Below are 23,295 nucleotides of genomic sequence, written 5' to 3' on the forward strand. Positions count from 1 at the left end.
CCCCGCAGAAACATGGGTGGGGGAGTCAGTGGGGGGCACAGAAAGAGAAGGGGGTGCAAGACCAGAGCGGAGGCAATGCATATATAAACTCCATTTTCTTTACGTTTGTTCTTAACGCTCAACATGGAAATGACCGCTACATGAAGCATTTATTAACCCTGAGAAATAATTTCCGCAACACTAATATATATATATATATATATATATATATATATATATATATATATATATATATATATATATATATATATATCTACACAGGGTATGCAAAGTATGGAGGCATCACACGGACGTGACCAGCGTGTGAAATACGCAAATCTTTTCCCGGCAGTCCTCTCGTGTATATAAATAAGCGGGCTGCGGCTCGAGTCCGGTATTTCAAGCTCGCATGGCCGCAAGAGAGACTTCAGTGAATTTGAATGGGGTGTGATTGTTCATGCGTGTTTGGCAGGCGCTTTAGTGACCAAGGCTGTTGAAATCACGAACGTGTCATGAGGAACTGTCTCGAAGGTGATGTTAGCCTGGGAAAAAGAAGGAAAGGCATCATCGTCGTCGAAGGGCATCTGGGCGGAAGCGCACACTCGACAAGTGTGATGAACTTTTATTAGTCCAGACTACGAGGCAAAACAGGAGACTAATTGTGGAAAAATTGTGTGCGGAGTTCATTGTGGGTCGTGAGCATCTTTTCTCGTCAAATGGTCAGAAGGGAGTTTCACAGGGCAGGATACTTCACAGGTTGCTGGTCACAAATGTCTCACGACACCTGGAACGCCGGTACGCATGTCCAGTGGTGCAAGGACTATGGGCAATGAATTGCCGAGCAGTGGAGGAATGTGATATGTTCTGATGAGTCATCCTTCACAACGAATGGACATGTGCATGTATGGCAACAGTCCCAGGAGATCTACAGTCCCAAGTGCATGGGTCCAACAACAAAAGGTTCTGGCAGGATTCCATTATGGAGTGGGGAATTTTCCTGTCATGGCATGGGTCCACTCATTCCATCAGAAGGCAGGGTTGATGCAGCGTGCTCCATTACTCTCCTAACTGATCATCTGCATCCCATGATGCAGCGTTTCTTCCCTGCTGAGAGGGGTGTCTTTCAGGACAACATTGCTCTCGCTGACAGGGTACTTGTTACCGGTTGGTTTGAGGAGCACGAGGATGAAATTACCCATCTTCCATGACCTTCCCAATCGCCGGACCGAAATCCCATAGAGCATTTGTTGGATTGTCTGGAGAGGCTCCGAAGACCGTGGTTTCCGCCTCCATCAAAGCGAAGTGAATTGGAGGACTTCCTTGTGGAACAATGGTGCTACATTCCTGCAGAACATTTCCAGACCTTTGTTGTTGACTCCATGCCATTTCGTATCCATGACATTCTGGATGCACATGGTGGCTCAACACCTGAAGTGACATTTCTTTTGTCCACTTCCTGTTGATACTGTATAAATATATATATATATATATATAAATATATATATATATATATATGATATGTTGTAATCTTGGCACCCATTCTCCCCCAACCCCTCCCCTGATGTCGTGCAGCTTTTAAAAATTGCCGCATCTAAGTCATTACCTGGCTTGTAATACAGTGAACCCTCAATATCGTGGGTTTCTACCAATCGTGGGCAACCTATTGTGTTCCGATTTCGCTATCATGGTATTTCATTTCGTCCAATCATGTTTTTTGAGCTGAGTTGTCATTGTTTGCGTCCACATGTATGACTACCTCTCATTACAAGCCTTTGGGTGTTTCTCATGCACCATTAATTGTCCTCATCCAGTATACGGGAACCAAGTTAAATTTAATGATGGATCATTATCGAAGAGGAAATGACATACAGCGATCCTGTAATGCTATATCTACACGATCTAGTACACACACAACAGTTAATAATTGCGCCCAAACGTAAAATGATGGACAAAATTAATAGTTCAAAAGCCAAGGCATTGTGTGAAAAATCGAGTTGTGAGATACGTCGGCAAGAAGTGAAAGTGCAGCATCTGTGGGCCGCCATTATGGGATCAATGAATCAACTGTGTAAATGTGAAGAATTATCCGTTCAAGTGTTCTTCCTCCGCAAAGCGCAAACGTCTCATTCCAGTCCCGTGATCATTATGTTGAAAGGGTGGCAAAAGTGATTAATGTTTGGATCGAGGACCAAACAGAAAAAAAAATGTCTGAGTGGACCAGTTTACGAGGGAACCCATTGTGGATTTCCCAGAACTTTGAGTGGACCGGTGTACAGGAGAAACAGTTGTGGATTTAGCAATGTTTCCATGAGGCACCTGGGGCCGAAGGCTCCAGTTCAACCATGGCTGATGGCACGAATTGAGGTGAAGGGATTTATGTCGGAGCATGTTGTTAATGCCGAAGAGATGGGATTATTTTGGAAGAGGATGCCATCTCGTATCTTCCTGCACAAGCAGGGAAGATCTGCTCTGGATCAAAGGTGGCTGAGGATCATTTTACCCTTGTTCTATGTGGCAATGCTGTAGGCGACTTTGTCGTGCTCCCAATGATCCAACAGCCATCGCAAGTTCTGCATCCACATCTTTCTAACATCCACCCTCCCCCTGTAACAGCATCATCATCATCATCATCATCATCATCTCTGAGCTAAGTCTTGTGTTTGCTATTTACAGCATTGTAAAGTATGAATGAGTATGTCATATATTTACCCAAACCCATCTTGCTGTTTTGGAATCAATTTAAAAGGTAAAACAGTTGTGTTTTGATTTAATTTACACACATTGTTATTGTAAATGCAAGTTTATTTCAATGTTAATATGATAATATACGTATTTATTTAAATTGTAATATGTTTATTTCTGGTTGCCGTCGATCTTCCTCGTTATTTTCTCAAAGTCCAGGAACCGTAACCCCCCCCCCCTTCTCATTTCCCATTGGCCCGCCTTGGTTTCAACTATCGTGGCATTTTCCAGGAGCTGAACCCCTACAATATTGGAGGGTTTACTGTGCTATAAAGGAAATTTTAAAAAGATTAGAAATATTACTTGGTTACTTATTTTTCATGTTATTTCAATTATATTGCATGCATGTGGTAGAATTATGAAAATAGTTCAGTAGCTGTTTAAAATTCAGAAAATTACCCATGAAAGCTTATTTTGCTCCAGCAAAGGGTTACCGCCTGAAACGTTAGCTTCTCCTTGCTTCCTGCAGTGGTAAGCATACCTCAATCAATTTACTGTTGATTTTTTTTCCTTTGTTTAAATTCTATCATTAGAATTTGCTTCCAAGATGATGATCAGGGTACAAGTGAACTTCAATCGACACCAGAATTTCGCTCCCATGTGGCAAAGAAGCTGGGGGAAGCATTGGACAGGTACGACTGCATTTATGTTGGTTTTTTTTCTTTCTTTCTTTTTTTTACTTCTTTTGTTCATGATTTGTTCTGTAATTTCATTTCTCTTGCAATGTTGTATCATCAACTCTTGGAATGGCTGGGTTTTAGATATGTATCTGATTGCCCTCCATTTCCAGACTGATAAAGATATCAGGAGCTGCAAGAACACCTTTATCCTGTGAGCACAGCCCTCAAGAAAGTGGCGATGGGGATGACAGTAAGTTAGAATCAAAAGTTAACATATTTTTGTTCCCTCCAACTTATTTGGTGAAATTTTTATCAAAGTGTTTTTGTCATTAGGAATATATATATATATATATATATATATATATATATATATATATATATATATATATATATATATATATATATATATATATATATATATATATATATACAGCTCTGGAAAAAATTGAGACAACTGAAAAATTATCAGTTTTTCTGGTTTTACGATTTATAATATGCTTGAGTAAAATGAACATTTTTGTTTTATTCTATGCAAGAGGATACTGACAACATTTCTCCCAAATTCCGAATAAAAATATTGTCATTTGGAGCTTTTATTTGCAGAAAAGGACAACTGGTCAAAATAACAACAAAGATTCAGTGTTTTCAGACCTCAAATATTTCAAACAAAACAAGTTCATATTCATTTTTAAACAAGACAATACTAATGTTTTAACTTAGTTCAGAAATCAATATTTTGTGGAATAACCCTGATTTTCAATCACAGCTTTCATGTGTCTTGGCATGCTCTCCACAAGTCTTTTACATTGCTGTTGGGTGACTTTATGCCACTCCTGGCACAAAAATTCAAGCAGCTCGGCTTTGTTTGATGGCTTGTGACCATCCATCTCCCTTTTGATCACATTCCAGAGGTTTTCAATGGGGTTCAGGTCTGGAGATTGGGCTGGCCATGACAGGGTCTTGATCTGATGGTCCTCCATCCACACCTTGATTGACCTGGCTGTGTGGCATGGAGCATTGTCCTGCTGGAAAAAAACCAATCCTCAGAGTTGGGGAACATTGTCAGAGCAGAAGGAAGCAAGTGTTCTTCCAGGACAACCTTGTACGTGGCTTGATTCATGAGTCCTTCACAAAGACAAATCTGCCTGATTCCAGCCTTGCTGAAGCACCCCCAGATCCATCACCAATCATCCTCCAAATTTCACAGTGGGTGCAAGACACTGTGGCTTGTCGGCCTCTCCAGGTCTCTGTCTAACTATTAGACGACCAGGTGTTGGGCAAAGCTGAAAATTGGACTCATCAGAGAAGATGACCTTACTCCAGTCCTCTACGGTCCAATCCTTATGGTCTTTTGCAAACCTCAGCCTGGCTCTTCTTTGCTTCTCATTGATGAAGGGCTTTTTTCTAGCTTTGCACGACTTCAGCCCTGCCCCAAGGAGCCTGTTTTGAACCGTCCTCGCCGTGCACTTCACCCCAGCTGCTGTTTGCCATTCTTTTTGTAGGTCACTTGATGTCATCCTACGGTTGTTGAGTGACATTCAAATGAGTTGGCGGTCATCCCGGTCAGTGGAAAGTCGTTTTCGCCCTCTGCCAGTCTGTAGCTTTGTTGTCCCCAATGTCTGCTGCTTGACCTTGTTCTTATGAACCGCCGTCTTTGAAATTTTAAGGATGGAAGCAACGTAACACTCACTGTATCCCTCTGCCAGTAAAGCCAGTATTGAACCCTTCTTTTCCTCACTCAAAACCTTTCTTTTCAACTCTTTTGGCATGGTCAATAGTTATTTTTTGATTCCAATTACTTTTGAGGTACGACTAGCACTGTTTTTGCCATCCAGCTGGTCCTATTGCAAGAGGATAGTGATGACCACAGCAGTGGTTTTTATACTTTTCCTTGTTAAATAAGATTCGGTTCAGGTGATCACCTAATCAGTACCTCACCAAGTAGAATGAGGTGTGCCTGTGTTGGAATTCAAAAGATACTGGAATGGAATGGCTGCCATACATGTAGAGATGCTGATTTAAATTTTTTGAAGTGCTCTCTTATTTTTTTTCCAGAGCTTATATATATATATATATATATATATATATATATATATATATATATATATATATATATATATATATATATATATATATATATATATATATATATAGAAAGACTCACCCACATCTCTCACCTGTGAATGGAGGGAACCGCCATTCAACTCTCAGCTAATCGACTACACCCAGGTGGCTGGGATTATAAAAATGATTGACCCCTCCCATGCTCCTCTGGCCAAAGTTGCTGCATAAAGCAACCCAAGAAGACTTGCGCAAGGTAAGTGTTGAATGCCTTTATAGTTGTTGAGGAACTCTGAGAAGGGTTCGAAACAGCATTTAGCACTTACCTTGCGTAAGTTTTCTTGGGTTGCTTTATGCAGCTACTTTTGCTGGAGGAGCATGGGAGGGGTCAATCATTATATATATATATATATATATATATATATATATATATATATATATTGCAATGAAATGAAAGTATTTAAACCTCTGCAGCAAAAAATGTTATTTTCAGATTGTTCTATTAATTATTTCCCGTATTATTTTGTCTATAATCAGTTATTTAATTACTTCCCTTTTTCCCATCAGCCTGTGAAAGCTTTTACATAAATTTTTGTTGGCGTAATGGTTCAAGCGTCCGTTCTGAGTGTTGGAGATCGGTCTGTGGTTCAAACCCCGCCCGAGTCATTCCAAAGACTTTAAAAATAATTGTATGTGCTGCTTCCTTGCTTTGGCGCTCAGCATTTAAAAGGATAGAGCACAGACAATCAACCACAGTTTGGCAATCATAGCACATGCTTGGAGAGGCCTAATGGCCTCCTCCTGAGTTGATGCTCCTTTTAGGGAACTCGAAAACTGGCCTTGATCATTTTTAACCTCCACCATCTTCGAAGATGAATGGAGGTTACTGTTTTTACCCCTTTCTGTTTGTTTGTTTGTTTGTTTGTTTGTTTGTTTTGTGAACATTATTACGGAAAAACTTCTCGACGGATTTCGACGAAACTTGGTGGGGGGGTTAGGTATGGTCCAAGGATCATGCCATTAAATTTTAGACTTGGTCCCCCCCCCAAAAAAAGAAAGAAAAATTGTTAGAGAAAAAAAATTTTTTTTTTTGCATTTCTACATATTTTAAGTGATTTCCAAACCCCCCCCCAAAAAAATTGTTTGACAAAAATTTTTTTTTAAGTGATTTCCAACCCCCACCCCCCCCCCCCAAAGAAAAAAAAATTGCATTTCTGCATGTTTTAATTGATTTCCAACCCCCCCCCCCAAAAAAAAAATTGTTTGAGAAAAAAAAATTTTGCAAGTTATTTTTCAACAAAATTTCGATATTTATTTATTTTATTTTTTTTTTGTGCATTTTTACATGTGTTAAGTCATTTACAACCCCCCCCCCCCCCAAAAAAAAAAATGTTTGAGAAAAGAACTACAACTCTCAGTACTGTTGACATGTTTAATGAATAAGATATAATGTTCACTTGAGTGACCCAGCAGTATTGGCGGCGGAGGTTTTGCACTCTCCCGAGTGCTCCCCCTCTAGGTTACAAGATGCAAATGTAAAAGCTTTTTTTGTGTGAGGTGTCCTTTGTCATTGCTTTTGTGTATCTTTCCCTTGCTTTTGCTGTTTCTCTTGCCTTTCAATCTAAATTGGTAGTTGGTCCATATGCCCTCACACCCTTATGTTTGTACAGTTTTACATGCCCTTGATTTTGTAGTATGCATAGCAACCTTTGGTTTTTCATCTTTTTTTTGTTTGTTTGTTTCGAAAGAAACATTCAATTTTTTTTAGGCTCAGTACTGCTCATTGTTCTTTATGCTTCAGAAATTAGCAAACTCACCATAAAGGGCTTGTTGGAGCTCTCAAACAAATACGTACTTTTGTCTTCATTTTCTTCACCATATAAAGAAGTTAAATGTACGAGGAAGACATCAGACCCATCATGCCCATGCGTAACAGTTTGGTTTGTGGCAGTGATAACTCCCACCTTTTTCTGGACAAAGTTGTGTAACATTTTAACCAATTACATGTGGAAGAGCTGTTTAAATTGATTTGTGCACCAGTAAATAACTATCCTGCCAGTTTCCATGACTTTCCTCTCTAGCAAATGCAGCTTGTTGAAAGTGGTCTTCATTTTCATTTTTAATGACCATGATGGTGTAATTTGAAATAGCCTTCACATATGGATTGGCTATTTTGTGTGTTTGCATGCAAGTCGTAACCAGAGCTCCTCAAAAGCTCATACGTCTGTTCCCGGTGTACATTGGCTCCGCAGCAATGTTGAGGTGTCACCTGTAAATGGGTGCAAATTTTTTTATTACAATGCAAATTATGTAGGTAGTGTAATGATGTCAGCCCCAAGCTTTTACCTTTGCAAAGGAGATTCTGTTCTGGTAGAGAGAGAGGCTTCAAGCTAGCCAGTAGAGACGAGGCAAAAAATCCTGATGGAACCAGATTTGCCATTAAAAACACGTTTCTTTACAGGTAATTATTTTGTTGTGCTGCAACATCAATAATATTGTGATGGTTTTGGAAATGAACCCTGCCGGAAAGCATACATGGACACGTAGGATTCCCGAGAAAGAGTTATTTCATTAGTTTATATGGGAGATAGATCTTTGCCCCTTGTCTAAGGGTTCGGGGTGGGGGAGGAATGCATTGTTAGTTTGTGTATCCCCGGTATGATGTCTCCTCCCCCCCACCCCCAGCCCTCTTTACTTTCAATCTTTCAATCCACCAATCGGTCCGTTCCTACAATCCCGCCTCTGTGTTTCTCAATCCACCAATAATCCACTTCACCAAACCTCAATTCAACAATCCCTATTTCATCCCGTCGGTCTTTCCCTCAACCCCGCAGGTTTATTCTCGTCCTTCGGTGCGTCTGCCTTCCTCACCACTCTTTATTAGTCCCAATCAACCATCCGTTCATTCGACTATTCACTCTTATTATTCACCATCTGGTCATTTGTTCCTCACCATTAGCGATGATTCATACTTTGTGCCAATCGCATTTCCCCCCTCCATTCTTCCTTCCCTGCACTTCCACATTCATCATAAGGGATAACACTTCTCAAGTACGAAATAAAGTACAACGCTTTTCCCATAAGCAGTAAAGTACGTCTCTCGCATACACGATAAAGTACACATTGTACAATGGAATGTTTGTGCATGTGCGAGGGAGGGAGCGGTGGGTTGCTCTCGTTGCTGCCTTGGGCATGCGAAATGAGGGGTCGGGGCTCGCATGACCGTCACCACAGAATGACATGGGATTTTCTACTGCCGACGTTACACCCTACCCTCAATCGAACATGCACCAATGAGGAAGATGCTCGTGTGACGTTTACTCCCTCAAAATCACGCCCAGACGAAGCCACTTTCAGAAATGAAATGCAAAGGCGTTTGAAGCTGCTGCTGCTGTTGGCGCCTTGGGAGCTGCTGTAGCTGCTGTAGATGCTGTTGACTCCCGAGGGGCTGTTGGCGAGGCACGAGGGACCGCTGTTTATCAATACCACAAACATGACATGTGAGGAGTGTTCTCCTGTTGTTGATGCATGAAGGACGCAGCGAGTGTGTGTTCGACTGCCTGTTTGAGATTGTCTGTTAGAGTGAGGGTCATGTTAGACCCAGCTGCACTGGGACACGAGGCACAGTAACGAGTCGTACGAGGGCCAGAGGCAAGTGGTCTATGACCGAGGAGCGTGGTGCAGTCCCTGGGATGTCACGCAGCTCCATACACACTCACACCACACGCTTCTGACACTCCATTTTCCATCCTCCCCATCATAACCGCCCCCTCACAATATTTGTCACCCCACATGGTTGCGTGAGGTAATAGAGGAGTCGCTTCCACACTCAGTTCTGCTTCTTTCTCGTCAGTTCTTATTGTCTCCTCTCTTCCCGGATTGAATTATGGCCAATGTATTTTCTCTCAGTAAGTCTATCGAAGGAGAATATGTACTCAGGGTAAGTCTGCTCTTCTGTGCCTTTTGCCTTTTGCTTGTTTATAAATATTTGCCTTAATGATTGCCTTGCTTGTTAAATACACCCCTTGGTGTTTGTTCTTCCAAATCTGCTCATAGCATCCTTTCCTTCATTGGTCCAGCACAGTCCACATTATTGTTAGACAAGAAGTTTTGCCCCACTCATTGACTCCTCGCATTAGCCAGCGCTGCACTCTGTTTAGCTCGGCAGTGATATATGAATGCACGCTGAGGGCGTGGACCCTAGCTCAGGTGTTTGCACTGAGTAGGTAATGTGGCTGTGGACGCACTCTGCTCCGTGTAATTGCTTTTACCAGCGTCTGCGATTGCTAAACAACCCGTTGGTCGGCGGAGTTAGTCGTGGCCAGTGTCCTCGGGGTCGGTTGTGGCGGCGGGTCCAAGTACGCACCTTGTGAGCCTGACTCGTGTGCCAATACCGCAACAATATAATTGGAAGAGCAATAATTCTTCCCATAGCACCACAATTATTTTTGTCTCTTGGCTGTTTCTTAAGTTACATTTTCAAAGTAGCTGCTGATTTAAAATATCTCAAAGCTAGAAGGGATTCACTGACCCAGTTTTGAAAGTATTGGACAATGGACATAGATCATAAGGTCAGTTTGGTTACCATTCAATCTATCTTTCCAGGTTTTCGTTTGTTTTCCTCGTCAGTGCCTGGGTGTCATCCAGCCAGTCCGGTGGCTCCGAAGAGAAGGCGTCAAACATCAGTGCCTTCCAGGTATGTTTACAAAGAATGATTCCAACTACAGAGCCATGATGTGAAAAGGATGGGAGTGGGGCTAAATACAGTCCAACACTGAAATGCTAATTTCCAGAAAATAACACACAAGATGCCATATGGGATACACTTGTCATAACAAATACGTTGGTCATAACGTCATAACGAATATGTCTTCAATCATCAAAGGCAAAATTTATACTAAAGCAACTGTTTGTCCCAGAAATATAGCACAAACTATGTTTTTTTAGCTCCGCCACCAAAGTTGTGTTTTCATCCCTGTTTGTTTGTTTGTCTTTGAGCAGGATATCTCAAAAAGTTATGGATGGATTCAGACAAAACTTGGTGGACAGGTTGGGTGTGTGACAAGTACGAATATATTGCATTTTGGTGACGATCCGGATACGAGCATTTTTAAGTGATTCTTCTCTATTGAGAGATGGCGCTAAAAATGATATATACAACAAGAAGGACACTTGGTAGCGCGTACCTCCGCCCCATAATGCCTGATCCACGAGAATATATGTGGCCCATACATTTTTGATACATGGTGCGATATGTCATTTTTGGCCCTCCTCCTCAATGGTGAAGAATCACTTTAAAAATTCTAGTAGTTGGATCCGGATTGGATCTTCACCATAATCGAAGCAATTCGTCGTGGTCACCAACCAACCGTCCTGTCCACCAAATTTCATCCGAATCCGTCCACAACTTTTTGAGACATCCTGTACACAAACAGACAGACAGAGAGAAAGGAGTGAAAACGACCTCCTTCAACTTCAGTGGCGGAGGTAATGATATTTGAAATCGTTCTTTATGTATTTAGCTGAAACTTGGTGGACAGGTTGGTTGTGTGGCAGCAAAAAATTGATAAGGTTTTGTTGAAGATCGGATCCTATAATTTTTAAAATAATTCTTCACCATTGAGAGATTCAGCCAAAAAATATTTACAGCAGGATTTTTCAAAAAGTTGTGGATGGGTTATGATTGAACTTGGTGGATGAGTTGGGTGGGTTTCAAGAACAAGCTAATTAGATTTTGGTTAAAGTCTGGATGCAGATCCAGCCTATCAGTGGGATACAAAAAGTAAACGGTTCAGCCTGGATGCCTGGTGTTGGCTTAATGATTAGGGTGGTGGGCTTGGGATCCTCTGGTCGTTAGTTGAAATTGGCTGTTGAATTAATACCAGGTAGGGTTGACTCAGCCTGTCTTCCTTCCAAGGTCGGCAAAATGAGTACCAGCTTGCTGGGATGATTGAGCCATTTGAGTATCCTACGTCGGAGTGGTGACCCGTCCAGGATTGTGCCAAATAGCCCAGGAGACTGCTTCGGCAGCACCAACACTCTGCACAGAGTATGGTCTCGGACTTGGATTTGGATTCAGCCTGGCGAAGGTATGCGCCTTAATGAGTGCCCTGATAGTTTTTTGGGGTTTTTTGTTTCTTTTCTTTTACATTGAGCTTGTCAAAAAAATTGAGCCCAGGGAGATCTAATCTCTGCAACTCAGAAGTTCACTAAACAATCTTGTATCCATGGGCTGGAGCTACCAAAATAGCTGAGATGTATGCACACTTACCTTTGAGCTGTCTCACCTGGGTTTGAATCTCGGCCCAGATATAAACTCATCCTGGTGTTTCACCTGCAAGACGTGACAGCATTGTGTGCTCTATCCATTAGATGGACGTTGTTAAATAAGGTGTCCTGTCTGATAGCATTAGTTTATGGACGTTATAATTCCACGGTTTCCTTCGTGAAAAGTAGGCAGGTTATCGCCGGCACCCTGAACGACCTCCCGCCTCGGCTGTGGTTAACGACACTCCATGACACCAGGTTTCACTGCTTGCTCTCTCACTGGTTGTTGTTGTGTGGTTGCTGACTGGGCAGCAGTTCCTACACTACAAACAAATTCACGTTCCCAGGTTGTTTGCCTGTCACTTGAATGGCAATTTTCAGCTACGAAAGGCAACCATCCTTTTGAGGATCAATCGTCAACCTGACTCGTTTACGATGATGCTCTTATACTTGGCAAGCCTCCTAGTGGGTGTAGCAAACTTAAAAAAAAAAATACAATTTAAAGAGGCAGTGAATCGTACAAAATCTGTGGAACAATAATGAAGTGCCACAATCACACCCTCATACACAAAGCTAGATTAATTGTCGTTTCACAAGGAATGTTCTGCATCTTTGTCAGTTTGCAAAAGGACTTTGACTTGCTTGTTGGGAATGAGGTTGTGATTGCAGCAAAGTATCAGAAGTTCAGGAATCTTTAATGGCATTTTGAAAATAAAGTCAAATGAGGAAAGAAAGCATTATGGTGGCAGCTACTTGGGAGGCACATTTACTTGTTTGCAAGTTGTATTTTGGTGTTGAAAGTCCCTTTATGCATTTTGAGACTGGTTGCTAATCAGAGTGAAATAAAATTTAATATCTCGGTGCAGTTTGTCACGTGCTCACGGTGTGTGCCGCGTCAAGTTCATGGCAAACAAAGGGAAGGAAAAGACTATCTGTTATTCTCCGCTCGTGTTTTTGAATTTTAAATATATCGTGCCTTCAGAAAGTATCGTGTCCAGGCCGATTAACACCAGCCTGGATGGATAGCCGGACAGTTTTAACTCTGAGGCGAACAGCCAAAATTCTTGGCAGGGGTGGCGCACACAGGATGGAGGCAGGGAAGGTGCTTTACCAGAACAGAAGCACACAGGTTTATTCTCAACCCCACAACGAACAAACAAACACAAGGAAATTCAACAACAATTATTTAATAAACTTAAATCAAGGGTGATAATGAAAATGAAGCAGAGTGAGTTAATGAAAAGTGAGGTCGACTAAATCCTAATTTGAGACGTCTTCACTCAGTCACAAAAACAGACAAGGGGAAGGATAAAAAGAAAATTCCACACTCTCACTATGTCTCTCCGAAAGGACCATTTGGAAACCACCCCCCCCCCCATCCACTTTCTCAACAATCCTCTGCAAGAAGTCTTCTCTTTCAAGCTTCTGGGTCTCACTATCTGCCATGATCTTTCCTGTGAAAGCCACATTTCCAACCTCGCCTCCAAAGCCAGTTGCCAACTGGGAATCCTCCGTTGTGAAAAGTCCTTCCTCGGCCCACCTGGGCTCCTGACCACATCCAAAGCTTTCATCCGCAGCCTGATGGAGTACTGCTCTCCTCTCTGGGCTGGTGCTCCTGCCTCCCACCTTTCTCGGCTTCACGCTGTGGAAACCAAGGCATATCAGATCATTGGTATCTCCCGTGATGAGGCTGAGTCTTTGGGCCTCTCACTCTCTCACTGCAGGCAGGTCGGTGGTCTTTCTGTCTTCTACCGTCTCCTCTCCGGCCTCGCCCCCCCTGCTGTGTCTGCAATTTGTCCCCACCATATTTCCGCAGGGCGCTCAAGGTCCGCCAACAACCCCCTTCTGGTAAAACTACCAAAATAATGAATCACTGCTCACCTTCACTCTTTCATTCCTCTTTTTCCCCACCTTTGGAATAAACTCCCTCACTCTGTTCAATCCCATTCTTCCCTCCAAGCCTTCAAAACAGCTGTTCACCACCACCTCTTATCCGCCATCCAAATCTTCGATCTTTTCTAACCCCATTAATCCACCCCAAACCCACCTCCTTCAAATTCCCTGCATTCCTTTCTGAAAGTCCCTGTAATGTCCATCTTGTACACCCCATGTTCCCCACCCTATCCCTCTCCCTTCCACAGATCTCCTAATGTCGCTGTTCCCCACTGTTTTGTCCTTCCCAATCCCGCCCCGCTTGTCTCATGCCCCCCTTGCTGTGCGTTGTGTGTTAGCTGTCATACGAGCCTCAACAAGGTATACAAAATTTTTTTAACCCCCCCCCCCTTTATGCCGGCACTCAGCTTTGCAGCCAGAGATGACCTTTCAGAGCCTGGTGTCGTCAAACCACATGGGATAATGCACCAAAATGGCACGAAGTCACTCTCCGCGGCCACGTACTTGAGGAAATTCGTGTGGACGGTCTTCAACACCAGGAGCCCACAAACTGCCGTACAGTTTCTTCTCACAATCGATATTGCCACACCGCTCCCTCTAAATTCCAGGTCCGCACACACCAAATGGCGCTGCCTTTCTCCTTGATCATACAACAAGGCGACTGCCGAGGTTGGCAGATAAGAGAGGAGCAGGAGCGACCGCCAGCCCAGTCTTAACTTTCTTCTCGGCCCAGCCGAACCAACAACGGCTTGCACCTTATTTCAGCACGTGAACAAATTCGCACCAGCACTACAAGAATTGGGCAGCTCTCATCATGCCCAGAAGAGACAGAAGGGCCGACTGTTCTCTTTCAAACGTCCTCCCTCTCTCGAACATTCCCCCCGTGAAGTCACTCCGACCAATCAACCTTGGGGGCGTGGCCTGCCGGTTACGTTTCCTGGGAGGCGGGGTTTTGTCTGCTGGTTATTGTTGTGAAACGTGGTTCTTTATGCCTGGCCTTGTAAATGTAAAAACATAGGAAAAGGTCACAGGGGGCAATCACATACTGGGAGAAACTAGCCTTAGACCCTACCGAGTTAGCACAACACCATCCCCCATGTGGTGACACGTAACAAACTTCAGCTCGCAGTTTTCCCGACTTAAATCACATCGAGATGTCTCTGACTCGTCCACGGACCATGCTATACCATACAATCCTATCTTCACCACGGGATTCCTCCATCTACCCCCACAAGTGTCACAGTATTCACACCCCTTGACTTTTTCACAATTTGTTGTGTTACTGCCTGAATTTAAAATCGATTAAATGAATATTTTTGTCACCGATCGACATGAAATACCACATAATGACAAAGTGAAAACATACACAGCCTACGTGTGTGTGTGCGTGTGCATGCGCGATGATGAGGCTGGAGACTTCTTTACAGGAACTGTTGTGTTCGTTATCCTGCGCTCGAGAAGCGAAAATCGGGGTTAAGCGTTCGGCCCTGTACATGTGGATATTTGTTCATTTTGTTATTCCCTTTTCTCTGGAACTGCTTGTCAGATTGACACGAAATTTTCACCATTGGTGTGACAACTCATGTAGAATGTTTTAATGATAATTATTACATCATAGGTCATGTGGTGTGGCAGCCATGTTGGAAAAAAAGAGAAATGTTGGCCCTCTCTCCGAAACCACTCCGTGGAAAAAAATTGTAATTTGGCACCTGTCAAGTACAGTACTCCACATGGGGAATATAGTCCAGTAAACCAACGACTTTTGATTGGAAAAAATAGGGGAGAAATGAAACTTGGCAGGTACCTTCATGTGATTATCAGAAACAACATACTAAAAGTCCCCGAGTGTCACGTGTGAGCTAACGTCGCTACACCGGAAGTGACGTCATACCTTTATGAAACCACTTAATACCTGTGACTTCTCAATATTTGTTAGGAAAACAAGCCGTTTTCTTGACAGATACCTTCCTGTGACTGTCAGAAACAACAGACTAAATGTCACGAGTGTCACGTGTGAGAGAACGTCGCTACACCGGAAGAGATGTCACCTTTTGAAGCACACCGACACCTGCCAATGCTCATTTTGTTTCAGAAAACTAGATATTTTTACCTTCGCATTCTGCGAAAGGTTATGTATTGGTCGCTGTGTATTTATTTGTGTGTGTGTGTGTGTGTGTGTGTGTGTGTGTGTGTGTGTGTGTGTGTGTGTGTGTGTGTGTGTGTGTGTGTGTGTGTGTGTGTGTGTGTGTGTGTGTGTGTGTGTGTGTGTGTGTGTGTTATTCGCATAACTCAGAAAGTTATTCTAGTTATTACATTCGCCCATTCTAGTTATTACAGGAATGCATAAATAAAAGAGAAAACTGTATAACCAATATGCCAAATACCAATACCAGCCAACTGTATAACCAACTCCCCTCACCAGGCAGCATTAGCGGTCGTTTTCTTGAGTGAAATTTAAATCGACGAGGACCCTTGTGCACAACTTGGTTCCCTTCATGAAACTGTCACAAATGAATACCAACCAATGGAAGGCATCACCAACAGTACTGTTTTGAACATGGTCATTGAAAAGCTGGAGGCTGTCAAGCTCCAGGCCGCGAATACTAGCTGAACAGCCAAACTTTGGGTTCAGTATTTCAATCAGGTAACACTGATGCGCGAATTTGTACGTGCCGAGCGATGTGGTGATTGGCAATTGCGTCTCGAAACGATTCGCGGAATGATTCCACATTTCCATGCAGCCAGACACTTGGCTTATGCAAAATATGCTCACTTGTATCTTCAGCAAATGTCCAATTTGGATGCCAAGATGACACCAGCAGAGTTCCAGAAGTTTTCGTCCATGGGTAACTTCACAATCCGACGTAGTGATAAAATGTGGGCGGGAGTCTGGACTGACCTGACAATAGAACAAGTTTTGATGCGCGCAATATAAACGTCTGGAGGCCTGACACGTGGCTGAGGCATGACTGACAGTGTTTTGAACCGGTGGGTGCTCGGTATGCGTGGCTGTACAGAGCTAAATCATCGTTTTGAAGAGTTCTGTGGCGTCAGTTTCACTACTTCTGAGGAACATGTTGAACTTAGGAAATCTCGCCAATTTTGGGATAACCAGGATGTAGAAAAACTCTTTGCATGGCTAACAGTCCATTCACCTTTGCCACAAAGTCATGAATTGATGTCAATAGGTTCCGGTGTTGTAGGCAACGATAGCATCAACTGTGATTCCGCAGTAGAGATTGGTACAGAAGCAATGAAGAAAAATAACGGGAAAGACTTTTGGTGATGTTCAGTTCCATCGGAAAGATAGGGTCCTTCCATTGGCAACCGTCAGCAACTCCGTGAAAGTGCGCGACGAAATCATACCCGTGAATACCATGCAACTGTTCAACAGGATTATCTGCCTTATAAAATCATATGAGGACTTCGCTTCATGCCGAGAGTATGAGTTGGCCCCTCGCCCCTTGTCATTGTTCGATGACATATCCATGAGAAAGACAGAGAAGGCTGTCCTATACCGTGTGATAGAATCATACGCCGCAAGTGAACAAACTTATCCCAAGGATAGTATGTGCGTTGTAGACGGAGGTTATCTACTGCCACGGATGGTATGGCCACAACATGGGACATACAGCGACGTGTACAGCACGTACGTATCCTATGTACAAAGACACTATGGTACAACCAGTTATGTCATATTTGACGGCTACGGTGATGTATGTAGCACAAAGACCGTTGAACACAATCGAAGAGCTGAAAGGGTCGAATCCGCAGAGATATTGTTCACTGATGACATGCCTATTACCATTCGACAAGACCGATTCTTGACAAATGGAAGGAACAAGACCAAGCTAATTGAGGGTTTGAAAGTACAGCTGGAACAAGCGGGGATACGAGTAACAAATGCGGAGGCAGATGCCGATACGATGATTGTTCGCACTGCAATAGAACTGTCGCATGATAAGGACGTAGTATTTGTAGGCACAGATAGCGATTTACTAATTTTGCTGACTCAACTTTCTCAACCAGACAATTGCATCTGCTTCTTTAAACGCTGGAGCAGAACAACCCCAAACAAGGTATTTGATATCAGACGTGTCCAGCGTCGTCTACCAGAGGGATTCTCCCACAATTTGTTTTTTCTGCATGCGATACCACTTCAGCTCTCTATAGACAAGGGAAGAAGAAAGCATTCAAGCTACTACTGAAGTGTCCAGATCTAAATACATGCGTGGCCGTCTTCAATAACCCCTCATCATCAGAATGCTCCGTTACATCTGCTGGAGAAGAGTTCCGACTAGCGCTTTATGGAGCTCCGAGCACAACATCTTCCCTGAACAAGCACAGATATCACTGTTTTAGGAAAGCAGTTGCAAAGTGTCCAATTCATACCAAACTCCAGCTCGCGTCCCTACCACCTACGTCTGCAGCAGCAAAAGAACATTCCATGCATGTTTATCATCAGGTACAACAATGGTTAGGTTGTGATATACCACCGACAGAATGGGGTTGGGATTTAGTCGATGGACAGCTGTATCCAACTCTTACGTGCAAGCGTCCAGCCCCAGACACTCTTTTAAATTTGATTTCATGCAACTGCAAGACTGAATGTGAGTGACGATGCGGATGCAGGAAAGCTGGCATTCAGTGTTCACCGCTATGTGGTCAGTGTCGCGGTGGTGGTTGCAGCAATTCTGAAAAACCAGACACTGATGAAGAAGTAGACGATGAGCCAAGCCGTGAGGTCCAATGTGAAGAATCCAGTGAGCTTGTGCAGTCTGACAATAGTTCTGACTATGAATATGATGATGACACAGGTCTAAAAGAGGACGATCTCGCTCGTTCGGATTATTCGGATGAACCTACAGCCTCAACGTCGACCAAGGGGGTGCGAAAGAGAAAACCAAGCATGTAAACAATAAGCAGTGATGCCTTCTGCCGAAAACTGATACCTTTGTTGATCCTGTGAGATTTACTGCAAGTGTTTGTGACCGAGAACAATTAGATTAAGTATGAAAAATCTCTAAAAGTGCATTTTACGGTAATGACGTCATTTCCGGTATAGTGACGTTAGCTCACATGTGACATGCGGGGACTTTTAGTATGACATTCTATAAGGTCCAAAGAAGATTCCCACCAAGTTTCATCTCTCCCCTATTTTTTTCCAATCTTTGCCAAAAAAGTCGTTGGTTTACTGGACGAATATGATTTTGTTTTGTTTTTGTTATTTTTTTTAATGATGTCATTGGTGCCTTCGTTATGATGTCATAGTTGCATACGTAGAACACTGCATCCAAACAGTGTGAACATTTTGAGCGTCATCTCAGGATAAATTGGTCAACAGAAAGAAAAATAAGAAAAAAGATGACCGGTCATGTGGTTCGGCAGCCTTTTTTTTTTTTTTTTTTTTCCCCCTAAACCTTCAAAACTCTCAAACGGCCGAACATATTGAGGAGAAACTTTACAGGTATGACAAACTTTACAGGTATGATAGGCAGTCAGCTATCCATGAGGAATAAAAAGTTCCCACTTATGTCATAGGTCACAGGTTTGGCAGCCATATTGGATTTACACTAAAACCTTTCAAAAATCTTCTCCAGAACAGCTGGAGAGATCGAGGGGAAACTTCACACATGCTCCCCAAGCCTTGCGGATACCAGGATGTTCATGAATAATTGATAGGTCACGTGGTTTGGCAGCCATATTGGATTGAAGGAAAATATATTTAATATTCTCTCTTGAACTGCTGCATCCATTGATGTGAAACTTTAAAATTACGATCTCAAAGCGATGGGGAATATATGTTGTAATTTTCAACCTGATCAGAGGTGTGGTCTGGCAGCCATAATTATTTAATTCTTTTTAAATCTGGGTTCTTTTCTTTCCAAAAAAAAATTTATGCCTCTGGCGACTTCGTCGGCTTGTTTTCAGGTTCTCCATCCGTCTGCCCATGCATCTGTGATAGGTTTTCATTGCCGCGATAATTTAAGAATGGCTGAAGGGATCCAAGTCAAACTTGGTACAAGTATGTATAATGATGTAAAGATGAACTGATTCGATTTTGGGGTCAAAATATCAAAGGTCAGAGGTCATGTTAGGTAAAAGTTATGGTCCCGTGCTAACTTGTGAACCAGTGATAGGATTTTGACCAAACTTGGTGGAAGTAATAGTATGATGCAAAGATGAAATGATTAGATGGCAGCATCAAGTGGTCAAAGGTCAGAGTCTGTGATAGGTTTTTGTTACTGCGATAACTTAAAAGAGAGGGGAAAACACCAACAGTAGGGTTGAAGGATATAATAGAGGGAGACTTGGACAAATAATGGGTGTGTGGAGGAATGAGGGGCAGGAGTGTTTGCACGGGATGGACAAACGGAGACAGAAGGAAGGAAAAACCGGGAACTTGGAAGGTGGTGGGGTGGGGGTGAATGGGGGTATAAAAGATCATTGTTTTGGATTGGGAATAATCTGAAATTGTGATGAAGAGCTATCTTGAAGACCTGAGAGAAGAATAAGGTTGAAAAGAATGTGGAAGTTGGTTCCACAGGCAGGAAAAAGAGGAATGAATGAGTGGAGGTGAGCAATGATCCTGCATCTAGTTGGTTTAACCAGAAGGGGGTTGATAATGGACTGTGTGAGCTGTGCAGAAACCTGGAGGGGAACGAAGCATGGGAAGAGCACAGGGTGCAAGACCAGAATGGAGGCGATGGGAAACAGAGACACCACTGACCTGTTTGCAATGACAAAGTGATAGGGCCATAGACTCAGCTTCAGAAAGGCTGAAGGGATCGTGGGAGATTCTTTGCTCTTTACTTTGCTCTCATTAGGGAAGGTAGGAAACTTTAGCTTGCTGGAGTGATCACCATTCAGTTTTGTGATACAGGTTTGATGCCTGGCATATTTGGACTTGATGTAAAAACTGATATTCTGGTACAATGGCACAATGAAGTGCTGCATATTGATGCACATTGCATGTTTAAGTTGGACACGGTTGGTTTGTTGTTTGGACATGATCATCATGTCCAATTTAAAGATTGCATGTTTAAGTTGGAGCGAGTGTTAATAAAATTGGTTCTGTTGTGAGAGTCTTCATTGTGGGGGATCACTTTTTTAAATGGCACAACCAACTTCCTCATCACCACCACACGTTTCACAACTCCTAACATTTTTCATTAATGGCTAGGGGGGTTTGTGTTGACATCTTTGATTAACCAACTTGATTGTTGCACATTTCCGTTTCACTGACAGGAGCCGTGAGTAATTCTCAACATTTTCACAGGTGTATTTCTTTTAATGTTGAAACCAAATGAAAGACTTTGAATAATCGTGCAAATTGATAGTTGAAATACTTAAAAGTACGATTGTCTTTTAAAAGTGACTCGACCCCTTCCTTGCTTGGATTTTGTGGCTTACCAATGAGCAATAGACCTTTCCTCTTGATGTTTATCCCCACAACCCCACCACCCGAATAATTTTGGAGGCGTACATAGCCTGTCATTGCCATCCTAGGGCTGGCAGGATGACTTGCAGGTACACACATTTGCCATCTCGCCTGGGTTTGAATGTCGCCCCAGCTCTCAACTGTCATCCTCGTATTCCACAGGCAGGATGATTCATCATTGTGTGTGCCATCCATCAAATGGACATTCAACTGGGCATCCCGTCAGCATTAGTTAGTGGACGTTAAAAATCCCATGGTGTCCTCCGTGAAGAGTTGGAGAGCTATCCGCCGGCATCATGAACAAATTTGAAATTCCTGCTCCAACCTACATGGGGCATTGCATCAGCGGAACAGCTGCACCCTCAGTCAATGATGCTACCCCTCAGGCTTGTGCTGCATAAAAACGAACGAATGCCATCCTGGTGGGGTTTGAAGTTGAGAATTCTAATGATGAAACACCCCAAAGCTACATCATTTTGAATGATCTTTGCTGTTTGTGAGACATTTGCATTCATTTTTGACTTGTGAGAACAGCACTTGGTAGAGTGCATCCCTCCGCCAAGCTGAACAGTTTGTATCCCACTGAAAGGCCGCATCTGGATCCGGACCTTGACCATAATTAAATCTGCTTGTTTTGTCACCAAACTAACTCCTCCACCTAGTTTCGTCATAACCTGTCCACAACTTTGACATATCATGCTATATATCGTTTTTTGGCTCCATCTCTCAATGGTGATGAAGAATCACTTTAAAAATTTGAGTATCTGGATCTGTATCTTTATCTTCACCAACCTCTAATCAATTCGTCCTTATCATATACCCAACCTCTCCACCAAATTTCATCCAAATCTGTCCACAACTTTTTAAGATATCTTGCACACAAACAAAGATGTCGTGCAGAGTACGATACTTGCGAAATTCCGAAAACAAATCTAACCATAAAAAATAATTGGTGGTTGAGTTCAGTGACCTGATATGCCGATCCTCTTCAAAATTCAAGTCAATCGGATGAAAATTGACGATTTTATAAATTTGGCCCTGGTTGTCCTTTTGACCTTTAGACCTCAAAAATAATTGGTTGAATTCAGTGACCTGATATGCAAATCCTGTTCAAATCTCAAGTCAATCATACGAAAAGTGAGGATTTTAGACATTCGACAATGTTTTTTTTGACCTTTGACATATGTTGACCTTTTAACCTCAAAAGCAATAGGCTTCTTGCGAATGACCAACTTGACCATTCTGTGAAGTTTTGTGAAGATCAGTTTAAAAATAGGACTACTTGTCCTGAAGCTCACCTGGATCAGGAGCAACAGTCACTCAAACCCCCTCCCCCCACCCCACGCTCCTGCAGACCCTGATTTTGTTTTTTGTTTTAAATGCCATGAACAATGAACATTAATAAGTGCAGATTTTGATGCAGTCAATACACCTTTGTTGGGCATCAGATATGAAGCTTGTGGCCAAGTTTCATCAAAATCGTGTGTTTGGTTCAAGCGATTCATGACTGAAGTGTTTATGAATTGACTGATACACTCACTCCCCTACAAACACTGCTCAATTGCATAAGCTCACCTGACATACATACGTACATACATACATACCTGTTGACCTTTTGGTCTCTGTTAACCTCAAATTATAATTGGTGGTTGAATTCAGTGACCTGAAATATACATCCTCTTGAAATTAATTGGATGAAAATTGAGGATTTTAGAAATGCCACCTTAGTTGACCTTTTGACCGATGTTGACCACAAAAATAATTGCGTAGTTGAATTCAGTGATCTGAAATATAAATCCTTTTCAAATTTCAAGTCAATCAGATGAAAATTGAGGATTTTAGAAATACCACCTAAGATGTTGACCTTTTGACCTCAAACAATAGGCTTCTTCCTTATGACGAACTCTACCATGTGGTGAAGTTTCGTGAAGATCAGTTTAAAATTGTGACCTGTCAGCAATAAATGGACAGACAGACGGACTAACAAAATTGACTAACCAATATACTTGAAAAATCTTCGGTTTTCTCAGGTCGTAAATGTACTACGGTGGAACCACAAACCCAAAGCCTGGTGTTTGACTTATGGTTAAGGTGGTTGGCTTGAGTTATTTGGGTCTTGAGTTTGAGTCCCTGTTTTTTTTACCATTGAATTTACATCAGTTGGGATTGACTCAGCCCATCATCCTTCCGAGGACGACGAAATAAGTACCAGTGTACTGGTAATAGAGTGCATTGCATCAGTGGCTTAGCCACGCCGCAGAAGATGTTACAACCAGCAACCACAGGCTGCAC

At 42.6% G+C, this 23,295-nt stretch overlaps 1 protein-coding gene across 1 annotated transcript in view; it reads left to right on the top strand.

Annotated features, from left to right (window-relative positions):
• Nucleotides 1-23,295, top strand: part of C4H12orf43 (chromosome 4 C12orf43 homolog) — a 29,204-nt gene that overhangs the window by 520 nt on the left and 5,389 nt on the right. The window contains exons 2-4 of the mRNA XM_085879270.1: nucleotides 3,255-3,353; nucleotides 3,512-3,591; nucleotides 10,008-10,098. Coding sequence (XP_085735396.1) covers nucleotides 3,255-3,353; nucleotides 3,512-3,591; nucleotides 10,008-10,098 — 270 coding nt within the window. The remainder of the gene's footprint in view (nucleotides 1-3,254; nucleotides 3,354-3,511; nucleotides 3,592-10,007; nucleotides 10,099-23,295) is intronic.

Source organism: Eptatretus burgeri, chromosome 4 (genome assembly GCF_056783735.1).
Source record: "Eptatretus burgeri isolate ZD-2024b chromosome 4, Ebu_testis_v1, whole genome shotgun sequence".
Taxonomy (NCBI): Eukaryota; Metazoa; Chordata; class Myxini; order Myxiniformes; family Myxinidae; genus Eptatretus; species Eptatretus burgeri.